The sequence below is a fragment of the Lepeophtheirus salmonis genome, chromosome 4 (assembly GCF_016086655.4).
Source record: "Lepeophtheirus salmonis chromosome 4, UVic_Lsal_1.4, whole genome shotgun sequence".
NCBI lineage: Eukaryota > Metazoa > Arthropoda > Copepoda > Siphonostomatoida > Caligidae > Lepeophtheirus > Lepeophtheirus salmonis.
This window is the reverse complement of record NC_052134.2, coordinates 53,111,244-53,129,508: the sequence shown is the minus strand read 5'-3', so window position 1 is coordinate 53,129,508 and position 18,265 is coordinate 53,111,244. Positions and strand designations below refer to the sequence as shown.

The following is an 18,265-nucleotide window of genomic DNA, read 5'->3' as shown; positions in this document are numbered from 1 at the left end:
ATTGACCCCAATTTGAAAGACCCCCCAAAACTTTATTGAAATTAATAAATATATGTTGACGGTCATTTCATGACAATTTGAGAAAAATTAAAGTATTACATGTTTGAAATTTTTAAGGTCAAAGATTTGACCTCGTGACCAAAAGGTCAAAGAGACATTTTATTGGGTAAAAGTATAAAATATCGAATAATTAATGTGTAAATATTTATCCAATCACGTTTAAAGTAGATCGATATCATTAAAAACACATGAGATATAGCTGTTTAAAAACATGGGTAGTGGCCTCGAGGCTGGAACTTTAGGAGCCTCTAACACCTGATATGGAGGTCAAAGAAGACTAAAATCTTAGATTTTTGAGTATCTATTCAATATTAAACTATATGCAAAGTTTTAAAAAAAATTGGAGATGGTGCAGCAAAAAATGTCCCTTTTTTGATCGATTTGGCGTGGAATGACCCTAAGTATTAAGTATGCCTTTCCTTTTTATTATTAAAAGGTTGCGAGAATTGAATTTCAACTATCCTATATGGTTGTCTCCAATTTCGAGATAGAAAGAGAAAGTATGACGTTTTGGCAAACTTATACAGGATACCTATGAATAATCCCCTTTGAATCCATCTTGCAACAAATGAGAAATACTTTGGGGAAAAATTACTAAATCCTGATCTTCCATTTATGCAAAAGGTTGGAGGTAATATCAGTGGTGGGGATGATGAAATGCCTCCATTTAAGAAGACTCCTGAAGATCACACCAACGTTAATTTACTCAAACTACTAATGTGGACGTTGAACAGTATTTTCGTATGTTTAATATGTTTATATGTTTCGAAGCTAAAAGTTAACTGAAGAAAATCTTTCTAAATTCTTGATTTGTTGATATATTAATAGTAAAATTAATGAATAAATTATGGTCTATACATATATAAAACACTGATTACCTTAAATTCACCTGATATAGTATTTTTCTTTAAATACAAATTGCTCCATTTTGATATTTTGGGTGCTCATTTTTGCCAAAAAATCCCTCAAAAATCCTAAGTATACTAATGTTACACAATTCTCAATTATTAAACCATGTTATTTTGAGGGTTACAGTAAAATTATTCATGGGACACAGGTTAATTTAAATAAAAAGGCTAGATGAGATAATGAAAAGTTTGTACATATTATTATCTAATGAGTAATTAATCTATTCAAAATTCTTAGAGTTTATTTAGTTGACACAACTGTCTCATATGAATTAATCATTTCCTACGATAATTATGTACTATAAGTGAATATTTAATTATAATTAATTATGTATTCCTACTTAAAAATATTTTGAAATCAAATTTTAAAAAATGATTTGAGTATCGGGGGATAAACTTAAAAAGAGGATAAGATAATTTGCTAAAATTAACGAACTAAATGTAGGTATTTAAAATTACATTATATGGGATTACATTATTGAAGCCAAATTTAAAAAAAAAAATCGAAAAAAAACGTCGTCATACATTAAAAATATATGTACAGAAATAAATTGATAGTAAGCATAGACAGATAAAAAACAATTAGTAAATTAATAAGTTAGTTATCTCTCACGGGATAAACAATGCCATATATTTTTTTAAGAGCAGCTAATGCACAATTTCTTTTGGCATCCTTTTTATTTTTCCCTTCTCCTTCAAAGGTCACTCCATCCACAGTGACAGACATTACGAAAATCACGGGTGTCGTGGGCTTCTCCCTTACAAGGGCATAATTGACTCCACCTTGAATCTCATTCAAAAGTTGTACAGGATGACGCTCAGTAGGATTATCCGGCAATTTCTTGGATCCCCCTGGTGGCTAAAAAAAATCAGGGGAAAGATAAATTTTATATCTGAAAAATTAAAAATACTTACTCGTTTGGTGGTATTTACTTTTGTAACAACTGGCGGAGTCGGAGAAGGAGGAACCTTAACCTCTGAATCCGTAGGAGGACGTAGAAGTTCAACGGGGACTTCATGTCCACTAGCTTGCCAATCATTAAATAGCTTAAATAAAGCTAAAGAAGAGAGTTGCGCCCAAGGGGTTTCATCTTCCATCTGGTAGGGCTTAATAAGGTTTCCTTCTTTGTCAACCTTCATGAAATTGTTTGGGTCTTTACACTTTTGAAAGACAAGGGCTTGAATTGCACTTTCAGCGCAAAGGTTCTTTGCCATTTGTTTTGAAGGGCCTGAAGCCTCATAATCACGACCCTCAACCTATATAGAATCATGAAATTTGTTATTTAAAATAAATAAATAAGTTGTCATTTACCGTGCACTGAGCAGTAAAGAGAGTGGCCATTCCGTTAATGGTTGATGGAACGGTACTTTCAACAAACTTGTAAGTCACAGAGCCAACTATTTCATTCAAGACCATTAATGGAGACTTTGGGATAATAATTTTCCGAAGTCTATAATTGGTTCTCTTTCTTTTGACTATGTTCGGAACGGTTTTGATTTTCACTAACAAAATAAAATTATTGAATAATAGTCTGTACCTTTTAATGACTATTATATAGCACACTTACTTCCAGTAAATTTGTTCAACTTCGAAGATCCATCACTTTGATCTTTCGTGACTTTGCAGACCTTCTGAAAAATGGGGAGATAAGATAGAGGGAAAATACATATACGGACGAATGCATGAGACTATTCTCCAATTTCAACTAATTTCCAATTTTTGTAAGGACCCTCAGTTAACAAAAAGAAAGAAAGACTGAGTGTCCTCCCTTGATCAGAAGTTAACTTTTTTATATACAGCGCCGCGATTAGATAAATCCGGACTATTTTAAACACCATGTAGAGCAAATGAATACACAATTTATTATATTTGATCATCTTTAGTAGAAAATCATTTTGTATGCATTTACCAGTACATCCACTATTGCTCCCAATGGTACCCATGATCATGACGAAGGCTAGAAACTTTGTTTCTGACAGGTGAGAGGCAGCCATCCCCTCCCACTCTAGCTAATACCCAGACATCATTTTGAACATCTGTACACGATCCAGTTCATCACATAACCTGAAGAAAATTATAATTCTTCCTCTATTCAAATTCCAACTGATTAACCATTTTAAATATTTGTGAACCTGGGTGACATATTTTGACCAGATCCATCATTTTAGGCCAGCAACAAAGATGAAGGTACCGTTCTTGTCACAACATCTTGTCTTATGCACTTTTCAAACATCCTTTCATGAGATTGTATGGAACTGTGTTCTTGGAGTAACCATTGTATAATTTTCCTTATTGGGTTCATCTTTACATTGATTGTTTATTTGATATGAGAGAACAAATATTATTTTATTTTCTCAATCCAGTTAGTCTCACACTTAATTTAAAAAACAAAACAATTATTGCTCTACATTCAGTTTATTTTTTTGATAAAGTTTATAATAGTCCATATTTATCCTATCGACGACCCTGTATAAATATAAAACCAGCTCTTACTTCATGAAAATTCCAGAACCGGTCAATTTCAATTTAGAACAGAAAGTGTCTTGAAACTGACAGGTAGAAATTTGAAAAAAAGTTGTGCAATGGAGTGTCTCTTAAAAATCGTGGTATAGGTAACAACCCTTAATCATTTTGTCCTTCGGAACTGGAGCGTCCATTTCTCGCAGTCCAAGAAGAAGTTTTATGATCTCCACTTTTGAGATCCATACTACAAGTCTAAACGACATATTTAATAAGCTCTAACATACATGTCATCAAGCATGATTTTGTTATAAGAATGAGGAATACAATCAAAAATTAGTTAGTGAAAAATATTTCGTTATGTGGGTCGTCAGCACAAAAACAATCTTCAACAAAAATCAATAACAAATGCTCTATTTATTTTTTACATTATATATATATAGAATATAGAGTTGAGATACCATGCAAAAAGAATGTTAACCATAGCTTGGGGTAGAGCTCGTCATCCCGCAATCCTTGAACATGTTTAGCGGAATCCTCAAAACAAAATGAATTGTGTATTCTTAATCAACCATAAGTTAGGATTCATCATTAAGACATGTGGGCCTCATATCTATTAGCAACGCCAAAGTGGTCCTTACATAAAAAAGTTAATGCCCTTTGGTTTAGAGCCTTCATTTGGGACCTTTCAAATACACAAAATCAATCAATTTGTAATTATTTCATTATGACAATGAATTTCCGAGTCTTCAATTTGCAACGCCTCTACAGGATGAATTAGAATATAATTCGAGTTATCTTTAGTGTTGATGGGCCACATCATAGTCCAGATCGAGGTTTTCAACCGTAGACAGGGGAAAATATGATAAAAAATAACATATATATTTTTCTATATAAAAAAAGGATAATTTTAAGAGTCTTAGAGCGGCACAGGATTTACAGACCGAAACACATGACGAGTATTTATGTAAGGAATACTTAATACATTCATACGAGATTGTTTTTTAATTCTCAAAAATTGCCCACACTTGCTCAAAAAAAGGGAAAAAAAAAAAAAAAAAAAAAAGAATATGTTCCGTGACTTGACTTATCTCACTTAAATTCATTTCAAATAAAGTTATATTATTAATGATAATTAACGATTATGTTGAATCGAAAATAACTATTCTGAGTGAATTAAGGACAATTAATTAATAATAATTACGTGTGGTCTTTAGTTTTATCTTTCTTGTTAATGGAATTAACAAAACATACGATAGATATATATTTCCAGTAAATATTACAAACATATACAAATATACACATTCGAACAAAATGTTGGTAATTATCACTTCTATAATAATAATAATAATAATCATCTTTAAAAAAGCAACTTGCAATTTAATTGTGTATTTAAAAAAAAAACAAAAAAAAACAGAACGAATGGTTGGACAATGATGATATTGCTCTCAATGCAACAAGGGCACTCTGAGGAGGAGTATTGCAATATATGTATAATTCTACAATGGATCTAAATCATCCCAATACGCACGCACTTTTTCGTACTTCCACATGATAAATTACAAAAATAATTATTGTACTTTTGAAGAGAGAGAGTTCACACACACACATATTAAAATCTAGCCCTAATATACACCGCTGAAGTATCGTGATCGCCATAACCCAGCCTCTTTGCATGCTTAAATACTTCATTCGCTGATGCAGTCAAGGGAAGAGGTTGTTCTAATTGATCACCCATATTCAAACTTAATTTCAAGTCCTTTTGCATATGTTGTAGAGGATGATTGGTAGGGAAACCCCCCTCAATGATGGCTTTTCCTTTACCGATGATTAAGGGACAGGAGAGACCAGTGAGCTCAAGAACTTCTAGCACATCTCTTTGTTGAAGGCCAGCTCTATCTGCTAGGGCCATTCCTTCAGCCAATCCAGCTAGGGTAACACCAGCCATTAGCTGAAGAACTAAATTCATTTTAGAGGCAGTGCCAACTTCTCCTAGGTAGAAAGAGTTCTTGCCCATGGCTTGGAAACAGGACTGGCAATCGTCGAATAATGTACGATCCCCTGCGGCTAAGATGACGAGTGTTCCATCATTGGATTGCTGCTTGCTACCCTGTACTTGAGCTTCTAGGTAGCGCCCTCCTTTCAAGCAAATAGCTTCGGCGATATCTTGGGATGTATCTGCGTCAATCCCTGTCATTTCTACGTACGCCTTTGTGCTACTTATTTCGGTCAGTACGCCACAATTCCCAAAGACCATGTCTTTGGCTGCTTGAGGGTCACTTACACAGGAAAATGTGATATCTGAGTCCAAAATCACATCTGCGGGTGTGAGTGCCTTTAATGCACCTACTTTAACAAACTCCTCACATTTTTCAGAGGTTCTATTCCACACAGAAACGTGATGCCCAGAGTTCAGAAGGTTTTTAACAATCCCTGCTCCCATTATACCAAGACCTAGAAAACCAAATTTAAGTGTAGAGGGTTGAATATCTTTTTCTTTGAGGGTTTGAGATGAGGTTGTGACATCGAATGATGGACTGGCTGGCCGTTGAAGTGCGGAAGGTCTATCTAGAAATGAAGAAACGGCTGCAGATGCACTTTTCTTTGGAGTATGATTGCTTAAAGGGGGAAGCGAGAAATCTCGTTCTTCTAAAGATGGGTCAAAGGATCGGTTACTTTTTTTGCCGTTACTAGGTTTAAGCCGAGGTTTTTTAGAGGAATCCGTCTTTGAGGAAAGAGACGACATTCGCTTTTTAGGTACTTTGGTTTTCTTTTTATTAAAAAGTGCGTCAAATTCTGCATCTTTCTCTTCCGCCTCTTCGTCAATGGTATCTTCTTCTTCATCATCTTGGGGAAGGACGGAAGATTTACCTCCATTAGCAATAAACTCTTCAATTTCATTTATGGCTTTGAGGAAACTGTTGGATTTTTTATTCGAAGTAAGCGCTTTCTTAAACTCTTGATATGGTTTGAGATCCGAATCAAGGATCCATCCAAAGTCATGTGTACCAAAAAAAAAGACACAGTGCATGATTTTCCGCATAGCTGGTCGCTTCATTCCATCGGGTGGCATGTCAATCTTTCCAGGCCATGCAGAAAAACCTTTCATTTTGGCCCATACTGGATCACCAAACCGGAAGGTGTACTATGGGGAAAAAAAGGGAATGTGGGATAAAAAAAAAGAGAACAGGATCCAAACGGCATAAATTCCAGAACCCATCATAATAACTTTTCAGAAATATATACATTTTTTCCCTCTTTGATTTATTACAAAATTGAATCATTCAGGGGACTTATAATGACAATGGAATACTAAAAATTAAAAAAGAAAGATAAAAAAAGAACACCGATACGAAGGTTATACTCCCTCAATCAAACAGAGAATCAATGGAACACAAACCCCAAGGAGATTTGAACTTTTTTTCTCTCCCTTTAGAAGAAGAAGTGTAAAAGAAAGGAATATTATTCAGGGATGGAAAAACATATTTACTCCTGAATTCTGACGAATTTACCTCACAGTACGAACCCTCATCTAACTTTTTAAGATGTGTATTTGTCATACAAATAAATAGTACATCATACATACTCTTTTAATTGAATGAAAAGCTTCAAGAGAGAGTTAAATGAACCCACTTTAAAAAAATAAAAAAAACCATTGGACTTTGATCTTTATAGCGAGTCAAATAAGACTGAAATGTGTTGATAGTTAAATGAAGGGGATAAAAATGGAGGTTCCCTCCCTCCCCCACCTCCCGGCTATGGAGAGAGGAATGGGGAAACTGGAGTAGCTGCCTTCATTTTCAAGCAAGAAGGTGGAGGACGTAGTGAGGACGCCTCTCTCCCTCCCAGCAGGGACTGGGCGTACTGTGAAGTTGGAATCATCCATTCTAAGTTATTCAACGTGCATTATTTAATTCGTCATTACCTCGTTACTACTCGTGTTGGAGGAATTCATCATGGGGGACTCTCCTGGATTATTTATCCTATGTTGCGTCTGGACAGGCGGTGATTCTCCTCCTCTCTTCGCGGGCGGACAACGACTTATACTCGTACTTAGACTAGAGGTCTGGAAAAGAAGAAGAATAAAGAACATTGACAACAACAAGAGAATAATGAGGGATCCCGTCCCCGAACTCTTTTCTTTTACCTCAATAATACTAATAATAACGAACTCATCCACTCGTAAACAACATTCCCCTGTTCTCTTTGTCACAGACACTAGCTTCAAAATTCAATATGAATCCGTCACAATTCAGAATCACTGGATGAGGGAAGGACTCCAGAAATCTCTCTCCTTCTTGATTTTATAGACGCTAAATACAAACGACGCCGAAGATATCCAAATTTGTCTTCTTTTCCTTTTTTTTCTTTTCTCTTTCCTTTCTGTTTCTTCTTGATAACTCGGCTCATCTCGGCTGCCCACTACTGTATGGGGGCCACAACCACAACAACTTAAAAAAGCGCTCCAAAAAAAGGAAAACAGAAAACGGCCAAATTATAGCCACAGCTTTATTTTCTTCTTATTATTTTTTATACCCTCCCTGACGCTACTACTATGCTTCAAAGTTCAAATGTAAATGGCGCCATTTTTGAATGTGTCTAGCTACTCAACGTCGCTCCCAGTAAAGTTGTAAACACGATACACCACCTACATTGATCAGTCGTCAACTTTCAAAATCCTATTAATACAACTAGAAATGACAGTTCGGAACTTCATACGTCGTTTGTATAAATATTACAATGGGTCTTTGATTATGTTTGTATTACTCTATAATAGGGTTATGGATCAATCTCATTTGGAAGGATTGACTATGAAACTCCAAACGTACATCTCTACAATTGAAAAAAGGATATAGATTTTGAATGCCACCTTTCAATATACGACTACAGTAATAATAGCTTGAGATACGAGTAGTACTCCAATATAGGGGTTTCTGAGTTACAATCTGGATTTTGAACAAGAATTTGTGTTGACATATATTTTATGTATATTTATACATTTAAACGAACTAGTCGAGAGTTGATAGTGGAACGCCAGAGCCGCTTCAAGCTTAATTCTTCCAAGTTATTTCTTAATTAAGGGAATAAATTGATTTGACTTACGAGCTCCGTCTACGAACGAGCTTACCTATCGAGAATGGAGTGAGTGAGATTGCTTCATAATATTATATTGTACTATAATTATGTATACTATTAATTCGATCATCTAATCATTAATTAACATCATTTGTGGCTCATGACACGATGAGGATATAAACATATATATCACAAAGGATTTCATTTTGTGCATTTGCTCCCTCGTTGTCATTTATCTGACTGTTGTAATGAATATTGATATTTTTGTGATAGCGTCCGATAGCATTCATAACAAGAGTTTGTACTCCATGTATTGTACATATATTACTACAAAAATTGGAAAAGCATGTGTTAAATATTGAATTTCCTGGGGGTAAAAAAATTTCACAATTCTTATTTTACACCTTAGTATTTATTATTTTATTATATTTATTTTAAATTTATTACATCAATCAACAATCTAGTCAACACTTTTGAATATCAGTAACAGTTTTAAGGGAGATGGGAGGCCAATACAAATAAATGCTCAGAGTCTTTTAATAAATAAGAGCCTTTTCCAAGACGTCACAAATTGCATCACAATTGAATGCAACACCATCTTGGGGGCTCAAAGTTGGTATAATTACAACATAAGATGGACATATGTCCAATATTTCTAGATTGATCTCAATTAAATGGCTTTAAAATAACAAAAGATTGTATTAATACTATTTGATGCAAATCATAAACAGTGATTTTGGAATTTAATTTAAGTAATAGTTACTAAAAATCCATATAAATCGACGAAGTTTCTACAGTTAATTTTGGATTGGATCGATTATTAGCAAGTTACTTCCAAATGTAATATATTTCATATTACTAGTTACTTGCATTTGAAAATAATACGTTTCTTTACAATATTACTTTCTGTGTAGAGTAATAAGTTGCTTATTACCAAGCCTGTAGATCGGAGTTTTTTCTGATCGACGATCAATTACGATATTATATCGGTGATCGCAGTATCGCAATCGGTTCTGATCTTTATATTGCTATGTCGCTACAGAAATACCAAAAAAATTGCGATCCGATCAATGTAATAGTGCTGTGCTCCTCGATTCACAATCTTTCTCATCCCTAATAATTTATTATGGATGAAAAGATAGATTAAAAGATAAAAATATATATTCATTGCAAATATAATCATTAATTGATTGTTCTACACTTCGTAAATAATGATGTAATAACCTATTTTTATTACTAATTAGTCTATGTTATTTAATAAATCTAGGCATTATAGGTACAAATTTTTGATACGACGGTAAGGTTAAGTCATTTTATTAATAGGTTCCATTTCGACATCCCAATGTACGGGAATAGTTCACATGTTTCCTTAATATTAATACAAAAAATGGTTTTTATTCCTATAAAACTCAGTTGTGTAGGCCCCTAAGATGACCAATTCTGATGTTATATGAAAATGCTCTAAAAGTATAAGTTTATTCAGAAATGATTAATTAGCTATACCGAGTGGTCCATTAAAATCTGAACACTTTGATTTTTAAACATAAACAAAGTATATTTCATGAATTAACAATATAATTTCAACAAAATTAAAATTACAAATACATGTGTGCCTAAGCTCTCTTAATTAATGTAGCCACCCTTTATGGCAATGATGGCTTCTAGGCAGTGGTGGAAGGTCTGATATCCACTGCGGATGTAGTCCTCTGCCATGGCGTCCCAGTGCTGACTGATAGTGGCGTTGAGAGCCTCTGTGTTTGGATGACAGACACTGCAGGCGTTCCCATAATCCATAAGGTGTATTCGAGGGGGCTGACATCAGGACTGTAGGGTGGGGGTGGGCAAAAGTATCAAAAAAGAGTCTTACAACGGGAAGATGGGTTTCTTTTATTGTTGGAGTCAAAAGTGGTATCCTCACCCTCACAAGGCTCTTTCAAGTCACTTTTTTATCGCTCTCTGGACAGTCTTGTTTGAAACCCCAAGATCTCTTGTATGGGCTTGAGGGGATTGGTCTGGACTATGGCCTATAATACACCCGGCCCACGGGTTGTGCAAGTGAACTGCTGACTGGGTGTATTATGGGACTTTCGATTGGGTCCTTGATGGCCAGTGAAGTGGGGGCAATTGTAATTTATCCTCTCTTGGAGCCAAGCAGTTCACCTGCACAACCCAAGGACCGGGATGGATTATTGGGTATTTGAAGGAGTCCTTGAGGCCCAGGGAAACAACGGCGTTTGAGTGTTAACTGCCTTGAAGCCCTGCAGTTCACAATCATTTTGTCAGCAATCATATTACCAGACACCTGTACCTATAGAGATCAAAACTTGAACGTACATATTATGTTAATTAAAAATCAATTTATTTATTTGACAATACTTTTGTGTTGATCAGCTTCCTCTTTCTGGACACAGGTAGAATTGATAAAAAATTTGTATTCATATAAAAGAGTCCATTGACTATACATGTTTTTCTTCTTTAATTTACAAATACTACAAATATTAGAATTAAATATTAACTAAGTATACTATATTTTCCTTTCAGACCCACAAGAAATTGAAAAGAGAATCAAAGATAATTATAGTCAATTCTTGATCTTTTTGACTATACTCGAACAAATTAAAAATACTTTTTAAAAAACTTCAATAGGTTCGCCAGAGTTTGGGCGTGAAGGGTTATTTTGTATTATGTATAAACAAAATACTAAAGTTACGCTATGGAGTAGAATTATTTATATTTATTAATTCTTTTGATATACTTTTTATTTCTAATTCAAACAAGTAATAATTCTATGAATAAAAAATTGATTAATATTAAGATAATAAATGCTTTACATGTGAAACATAACGAAGGAATTCGGTGTCTGGTGAAATGATTGTGATAAAAAGGTTGCGGACAAAAACGTAATATTTTTGTATACATTATGATTATCATTGTGGGACAAAAACGTTGTGTGTAATATCATTGTGAGTTGTTTCATTGCAAGACAAAATCATCGTATACAATTTCGTTGCAATTTATATTTTATAAGGACGATAAAACTTTGGAATGCTGATGAGCCATGTCAGGATGTAACCCTTCTAATATACTATAATCACCATGGCCCACAGGTTGTGTAGGTGAATTGCTGGTACCGAGACAAGTTAAGTTTATCCGCCACCTCTTCCCTGAGCATCAAGGGAACCTTATAAAGTACAACGTGGGATTAGTTTCTTTCGCAAGGACCCCACGCCACCTTCTGACATAAGGCAAGAAACGCAGGAGGCTCGAGAAACAAAAATTTAACATTAAATCTAGAAATGGAAAACGAGGAGGATTTATTTCTTCTAAATAGGACGAAACAAAAAAGAAATTAAGTCCAAAAAATGAGAAGCGAAATTTTAATTTTCCTAAAAACCAAGCCCCCCAATTATGTATATAATTAGTTATGAAAATCCGGTGTATTTTTTAACTGGCTCGTTTTTTTGGAATTGGTAATCTGAAGAATGAATTTTCTTTTCCTTAGCAGTTTTAATTATAGTTTAATTCCTGATTAGTGAAGATCCTTTTCTCAAAACCGGATTGAAGATTTGTGTTTGCTCATGAAAGACTCATGATTATTGTCTTTAGAAATCTTGGAAGCTAGTTCTCAAATGCGGACTCCCTGACACTATCAAGTGAAAGTCACGATTTACTGTCGTACAATGTATATTGTACTTTGTTATGATAGAAACATAGAACAGAACGTTAAAAAAAAAAAAAAAGACTGAAAGAGTGAAAAAAGTCTGATTAGGAAATCCGTCCTAGGACTAATCCAACACTACTTAGAGGGGGGAATGATTCAAAAAAGAATAACTGAATACAGGACATGGTTGATGGAGCAATATCATCATATGTATGTATGTGTCATAAATACGTAAGAGAAGGTATTTTTAACCCTTATTGATTTTTTGAGTGTAAATAATAGGAATATGAGTCAATACATACCTGTGATCAATAGTGTCCGTATCGATTAATGAGAACGATTAGTAAACACATATTCACAACGAAATTTTCTGTACGAGTTCGAGTCTGTGAGCTCGAGTCCAAGACAAGTTTTTAGTTGAGTTTAAAGAGATTTAGTGTAAATTATTAACAGAGTGTTTCTACATCTATAGGGCGTATTCACGCTAAGACGTCTATGATTTTAGAACGAACCAATGTAATACACCATGTATTGGAACTATATACAGGGGCGTTCAAGTAAATCCGGACCATCTTTAACTACATTGTGAACAATAAGGAAAGAAAATAACTAAGTTATTTCAATTTCAAAGGGAGAGGTTGAGTGTCACCTTTAAGGAGGTTGCGCAACTTTTAATTCAAAATGTTGTGACGTGACTGAGAGAGTAAAGAGAATGAAAGGCGTGGAGGAGACATAGAGTATGTGTAACTTGGCAGTAACTAGTCTGCCAGGAGATTTATAGGTAAATATAAATATATATAGGGGTCGACGCGATATTTTTAACATATTTCGAAAAATGTACAAAACATTCTTAAAATCTTTAATAATTTTTATCTGAAAAATTAACAATAGTTACTCGCTTGGTGGTATGTACTTTTGTAACTACTGGCAGAGTTGGAGAAGGAGGAACCTTAACCTCTGAATCCGTAGGAGGACGTAGAAGTTCAACAGGGACTTCATGTCCACTAGCTTACCAATCATTAAATAGCTTAAATAAAGCTAAAGAAGAGAGTTGCGCCCAAGGAGTTTCATCTTCCATCTGGTAGAGCTTAATAAGGTTTCCTTCTTTGTCAAACTTCATGAAATTATTTGGGTCTTTACACTTTTGAAAGACAAGGGCTTGAATTGCACTTTCAACATAAAACATGTATTTACGATGGAGAAGACGCGGAGGAGCACCAATTTCGAATTGGCTTGCCGGGTTACAGCCTCAAGGAGACGCTCAGATTTATAAAGAACCCTTTAGCTTACATACAATTCGAGAAAATTACACTTGAGCGTGATCGACATATTTCCATTCGCACACTCGAAGCAGTTGGGCGTCTTGAGGACTACCATCTAAGCTCTAAGTCTGAAACGTTGGAGTGGAAAAAGGGCTCTGTCAAAAAGGCCGAACTGGACACGGAGGAGTTAAAGAAAACAGCCAAGACCAATACCCTTAAGTCCATGATGACCCATGGAAGAGATCTCCTGGTGGAGAGGCCAGTTTTGGACCAGCAATGATGAAACCCATCTCCTCCCTTGCAAGACTCTTTTTAGTGAGTCTTATTAGTACTTTTGAACTAATTTTTGACACTTTTGGCCCTTACAGCCCTAATGACAACCTCCTGAAATGCAATTTTTAGGTGCATGCCGAGGGTAAGGCCTTGAGTGTCATTAATCTAAACACCGAGCTCCTCAAAGCCACTTTCAACCAGCACTGTGATAGATGAAAATGGATGACTATATCTGCAGCGGGTGTCAGGCCTTCCACCGCCGCCTGGAAGCCATCATTACCACTAAGGGTGTCTAGATTAATGGTCAACCCTTTATGACCCAATATGCCAAATTTGATACATTTGGAAAATTACTTATAAGTCAAATTACTGTGGATGCATCTGTTAGAAACTTATCATACCGGTTATGTACAGGTTTACAAAAACACTGATAAGATTTATTGCGCAAAAAACACACATGGTATTTCAGTTACATTTAAAAATAAATTGGTGTGCATGTATTTTTATTGCTCCTTACAATTTTATGCTATGAATCCCATGAGTTACGTGCTAATGTAATCATTATTTTAAGTATTATCGACCAATAAGTAGTTAATATGACATTTTGCATTTGTATGCCCAATGTGACATATTTGACCATGTCTGTATGCCTGATGTACCAAATTTTTATTTTAAAATATTTTATTTTTATGCTAAATATGTGTTAGTTATACAGAATAATATGCTACAGATGCTAGAAAAATTTAAAAATCTAATTCAAACATAATTTGGGTCATAAAGGGTTCAGAGAGCTCAGACACACACCTATTTATAGTATTGTTAATTATATCTTGTTGAAGTTTAAAATTCTAAGTATTCATATTTTAATGGACCACTCAGTATTCATTGTCGGTTCATAATATTGCACGGCATCACCTCATTACCTCGCTCACAAAAAATATGGTGTGTATTCTTTTGTCAGCTGTCGTTTTTCTGCTTCTTTTCTCACAATCTGTATTCTGAATATTGCTTGGTTGAATTAGAATTAGCTATTGTTAAGCTGCAAACCATCTCCATCAATTATAGAATAATAGTTTCATAGTTGAGAAGAATTAGCTAACAATCAACTGATTTTAGGCCTTTTTTTGTATTTATTTTCGTAAGAAAAGTTGTGTTATACAATAAATGTAACGACGTTATCAACAGTTGTTACCTCAATAACACAAAAAATTACAACTTATTTTGTTGTCAGCTGTCCATTTTTTAAATTACTTTCCTCTAAACACTGTTCTGAACGTTGATTGATTGAATTAAACTTCTCTCATTTTAAGCTATGAACAATTTGTATTAATAATTGAAGAATAGTTCCATTGTTTGGAAGAATTGACCAATTGACTTTGGGCCTTCCCCCTCCCCCATGTTTCTTTTCTAAGGAAAAGCTGCGTGATTCAATAAAGCTAATGACGTTTCAAAAGTAATTTTGAGCAAAATCAGGGAATAAAATTATATGCAGGGTTTTAATGAGTTGTCAACCTTGCTGGTATCTACCATCTTATAAGGGCCCTAAAGAAAGAATTAAGAAAATAAACCCCCATTTTCAATAATATCAAAATGAAAATGGTGAACCATGCACATGCCTTGGAAAACACAAATAAAATGATTCAAACCTTACAGTCTATCGAAAATAAGAATATCTAACTATGTATCTCTAAGACAACTATGAGCCCCCAAAATGACGTTTGCTTCAATTATGATGCAATTTGTGACGTCAGTGAAAACACTCCATGGAATCTATTTTTTTACATCATATCTTGGCCCTGGAACAAAAGGGTTACAAGTAAAGGTGTACCGATACATCTGAATCAGAAATAATCCGGTTTTTTGGAAGATTGGTAATCAGAATCGGCTCAATAGTGCCAATTACACTGATACCTATGCGTACTTATTTATAAAAATTATATTACTTATTTGAGCTCTTTTTGAAGACAAAATTACGGTTACAAATCAATATCAATAAAATAGCTAGACTATACAAATTTGAAGGTTTGTAGAGAAGTAACAAATTAGGGATCTAGGAAAGCTCGTCTTTGGAAAATTTGCCCTGGGAAAGTCAGAGTGCTGACTGACAGTGGCAGGGCCTCGATGTTTGGATTTAGGACACTGCAGGACTTCTCATTGACATGCCCACAAAAGGTGTTGTCAAGGGGGGGTGGCTGGCATCAGGCCGTAAAATTGTTTGGGCCAGAAAGTAATGTTGATGGCCAACCATTTTTGTTCCTTTTTTGAGGTGTGTGCAGGCTCAACTGGAAAACTACAGAGAAAGGGTTCTCCTCCGAGGCAGTCGCATAGTCGGATCCAGTGAGCCTGTACCCGACAATTTGGCCTGTTTCTTTTCTTTAACTCCTCCGGATCCAGTTTAGTCTTTTTGACAGAGGCCTTCCTCTCCTACGTTTCGGAATTGCTGACATCGTAGACGGTGGTCGTTGGAAATGACTTCCATCGAGGGGTTTCCAGCGTCAAGGAGTGCGCGAATGGAAATTCGTCGAACATATTCGAGTATTATTTTCTTGACTTGTAGGTAAGTTATCACTCAACCTTGATTAATTACGGAATGAGTAAGTATTCAGATTTCAATGGACCACCTGGTTTATGTGTATGGAAAGTTGAATCCTTCTTTGAGGGATTTGATGGGAAACGTGATGTTGCATTTTTTAAAAATGAAGAATCAATTTTCTTCAATGAGCCACAGGATATATGTACATTAATATGAACGAAAAATTAAACTATCTCAGTCATATTCATCTACCCACATTCCCTCCTAAGATTCTAATATTTTTTTTTATTTCTCTCTTAGGCCCCACAAATTAAAGTCTTATCTCTGAGAAGAATCATATTTTGGAGACCTTATAATAGATATGCTATAATATGTATATTAGAGTGGTCTCTAAATTTGTTTGTTTGTGGAACATACCGAGTGGTCCATTAAAATCTGAACACTTTGAATTTTAAACTTCAACAAGATGTAATTTATTACTTCATAATAAAATTTTAACAAAATTAATACTATAAATAGATGTGTTTCTCAGCTCTCTAAATCATTAATGTAGCAGCCTTTAGCGGCAGTTATGGCGTACAGACGGCGGCAAAAATCCTCTATCATGGCGTCCTATTACTGGTTGACAGTTGTTTTGAGCTCCTTTGAAGTTTCTAAATTAAAAAAAAAAAAAAAAAAAAAAAAAAAAATAGCACGCTTACCTTCAAAATATACGAATTTATAATTAATTACTATTTTAGATAAATATACAATCATTCAAAAAGTTTAAATAATTTACCAAAAAATGATTAATTAAAAAAAAAAAATCTAATTTTATACAACAAGAACTAAAAAAACGTTATACTACAACCTTTTTATTTCATTTTTCATAAAAATAATCATTTTATGGGAAAACTATTTCCAAATTTTTGAAAAATTATCTATTTATCTAAAATATTAATAAATTACAAATTCCTGTATATTTACTTTATTGACTATTTTTAGATAAAAAGGCTGAAAAAAAATGATAAGCATGTTATGAAGAAAAACATATTAAATTGTTTAAAAGACTATTTATCCATAGTTATTTATTAAAAAAAAAAGCTTATAATATTTCTACACAATGATCAATAATTAATCAAACAAAGTGTATCTATGTATTGTTGTGTCAGTCCTTATTTATTCGGTCAAATCGGGTCCAGTTTTAGGGTGGTCCTATCATTCCTTGGAACCGGTCCTCAAGACTGTTAGTACTAGAAAGGATTTTAAAAAATAGAAATAAAATTGATTGACGTAATCAGGGACCAAATTTTATCTTTTAGGGCTGATATGCAGTCCTGAACTGGACCGGAGTGACACTGAACTGGACCGGACGATACCGAACTGGACCGAAGGGATACTGAACTGGACCGGAGTGAGACTGAACTCGAGAGAACTCGACAGAACTGCAGTCTTCATTCCTAAAGAAGGACTGGTACAACATTTTATGAACCAAATGAAGACATTTTTGATCTAGGACATTACAATGTAGTCAATATATATCTCTCAGTCGTTTAACATGTAGTATCGAGCATGTATACAAGGTAGTAGTACACTGTTTATAGTACTCCCTGATGTATATTATATACATATTTTTGACCTAAAAAATAACAAATATCTTTTTGAAATATTAAAGGACGATGAGTATAGCATCGAATATGTAGCACTGTTTCTGTTTTTTTCTTCTTATTGCCCCCTTACGTATATCATAATGCATATGCATTTGCAGGACAGGGTAGGGCAGCAAAACGTGGACTCGAGAGAGGGATTTAGAAATACATCCATAATTTTATATTTTCAATAATAGGGAAAAAAATAATATTAACAAAACATGTAGACAAGGTTTTTCTCAAAACTTTTTCACTCAATATGGCTTCCTTAATTATCAATCACAGCCTTCACACGTCGCCTGAACGCCATGCAGGAGTTGATGACAAATTCATCGGACAAGTTGTCCTTTGGAGCCACTATGGTGGACTTCAGTGAGTCCACATTTGGATGTGAGGTCCTGTT

General features: G+C 34.5%; 1 protein-coding gene and 1 long non-coding RNA gene across 3 annotated transcripts; one reads left to right on the top strand and one right to left on the bottom strand.

Moving 5' to 3' along the window:
* Positions 1–1,192: 1,192 nt before the first annotated feature.
* On the bottom strand, positions 1,193–7,827 carry LOC121116211 (cytokine-like nuclear factor N-PAC). Of its 2 annotated transcripts, XM_040710459.2 has the most exons (6): positions 7,577–7,804; positions 7,355–7,495; positions 2,537–2,600; positions 2,281–2,471; positions 1,884–2,225; positions 1,193–1,827 (listed from the first exon to the last, which is right to left on the bottom strand). In XM_040710459.2, exons 2-6 carry the CDS (start codon positions 7,385–7,387, stop codon positions 1,567–1,569), a joined length of 891 nt encoding a protein of 296 aa, XP_040566393.1. In that variant the 5' UTR covers positions 7,388–7,495; positions 7,577–7,804; the 3' UTR covers positions 1,193–1,566. The 2 variants fall into 2 exon arrangements, with proteins under 2 accessions (XP_040566393.1, XP_040566392.1); XM_040710458.2 differs by lacking the exons at positions 1,193–1,827; positions 1,884–2,225; positions 2,281–2,471; positions 2,537–2,600 and adding an exon at positions 4,642–6,574 and having other exon boundaries at positions 7,577–7,827.
* Positions 7,828–7,954: 127 nt separating this feature from the next.
* Positions 7,955–17,863, top strand: LOC121116209 (uncharacterized). The gene is made up of 3 exons (XR_011779894.1): positions 7,955–8,155; positions 8,207–13,743; positions 17,536–17,863. It is a non-coding gene; the product is annotated as an uncharacterized lncRNA (long non-coding RNA).
* The last annotated feature ends 402 nt before the right edge of the window (positions 17,864–18,265 follow it).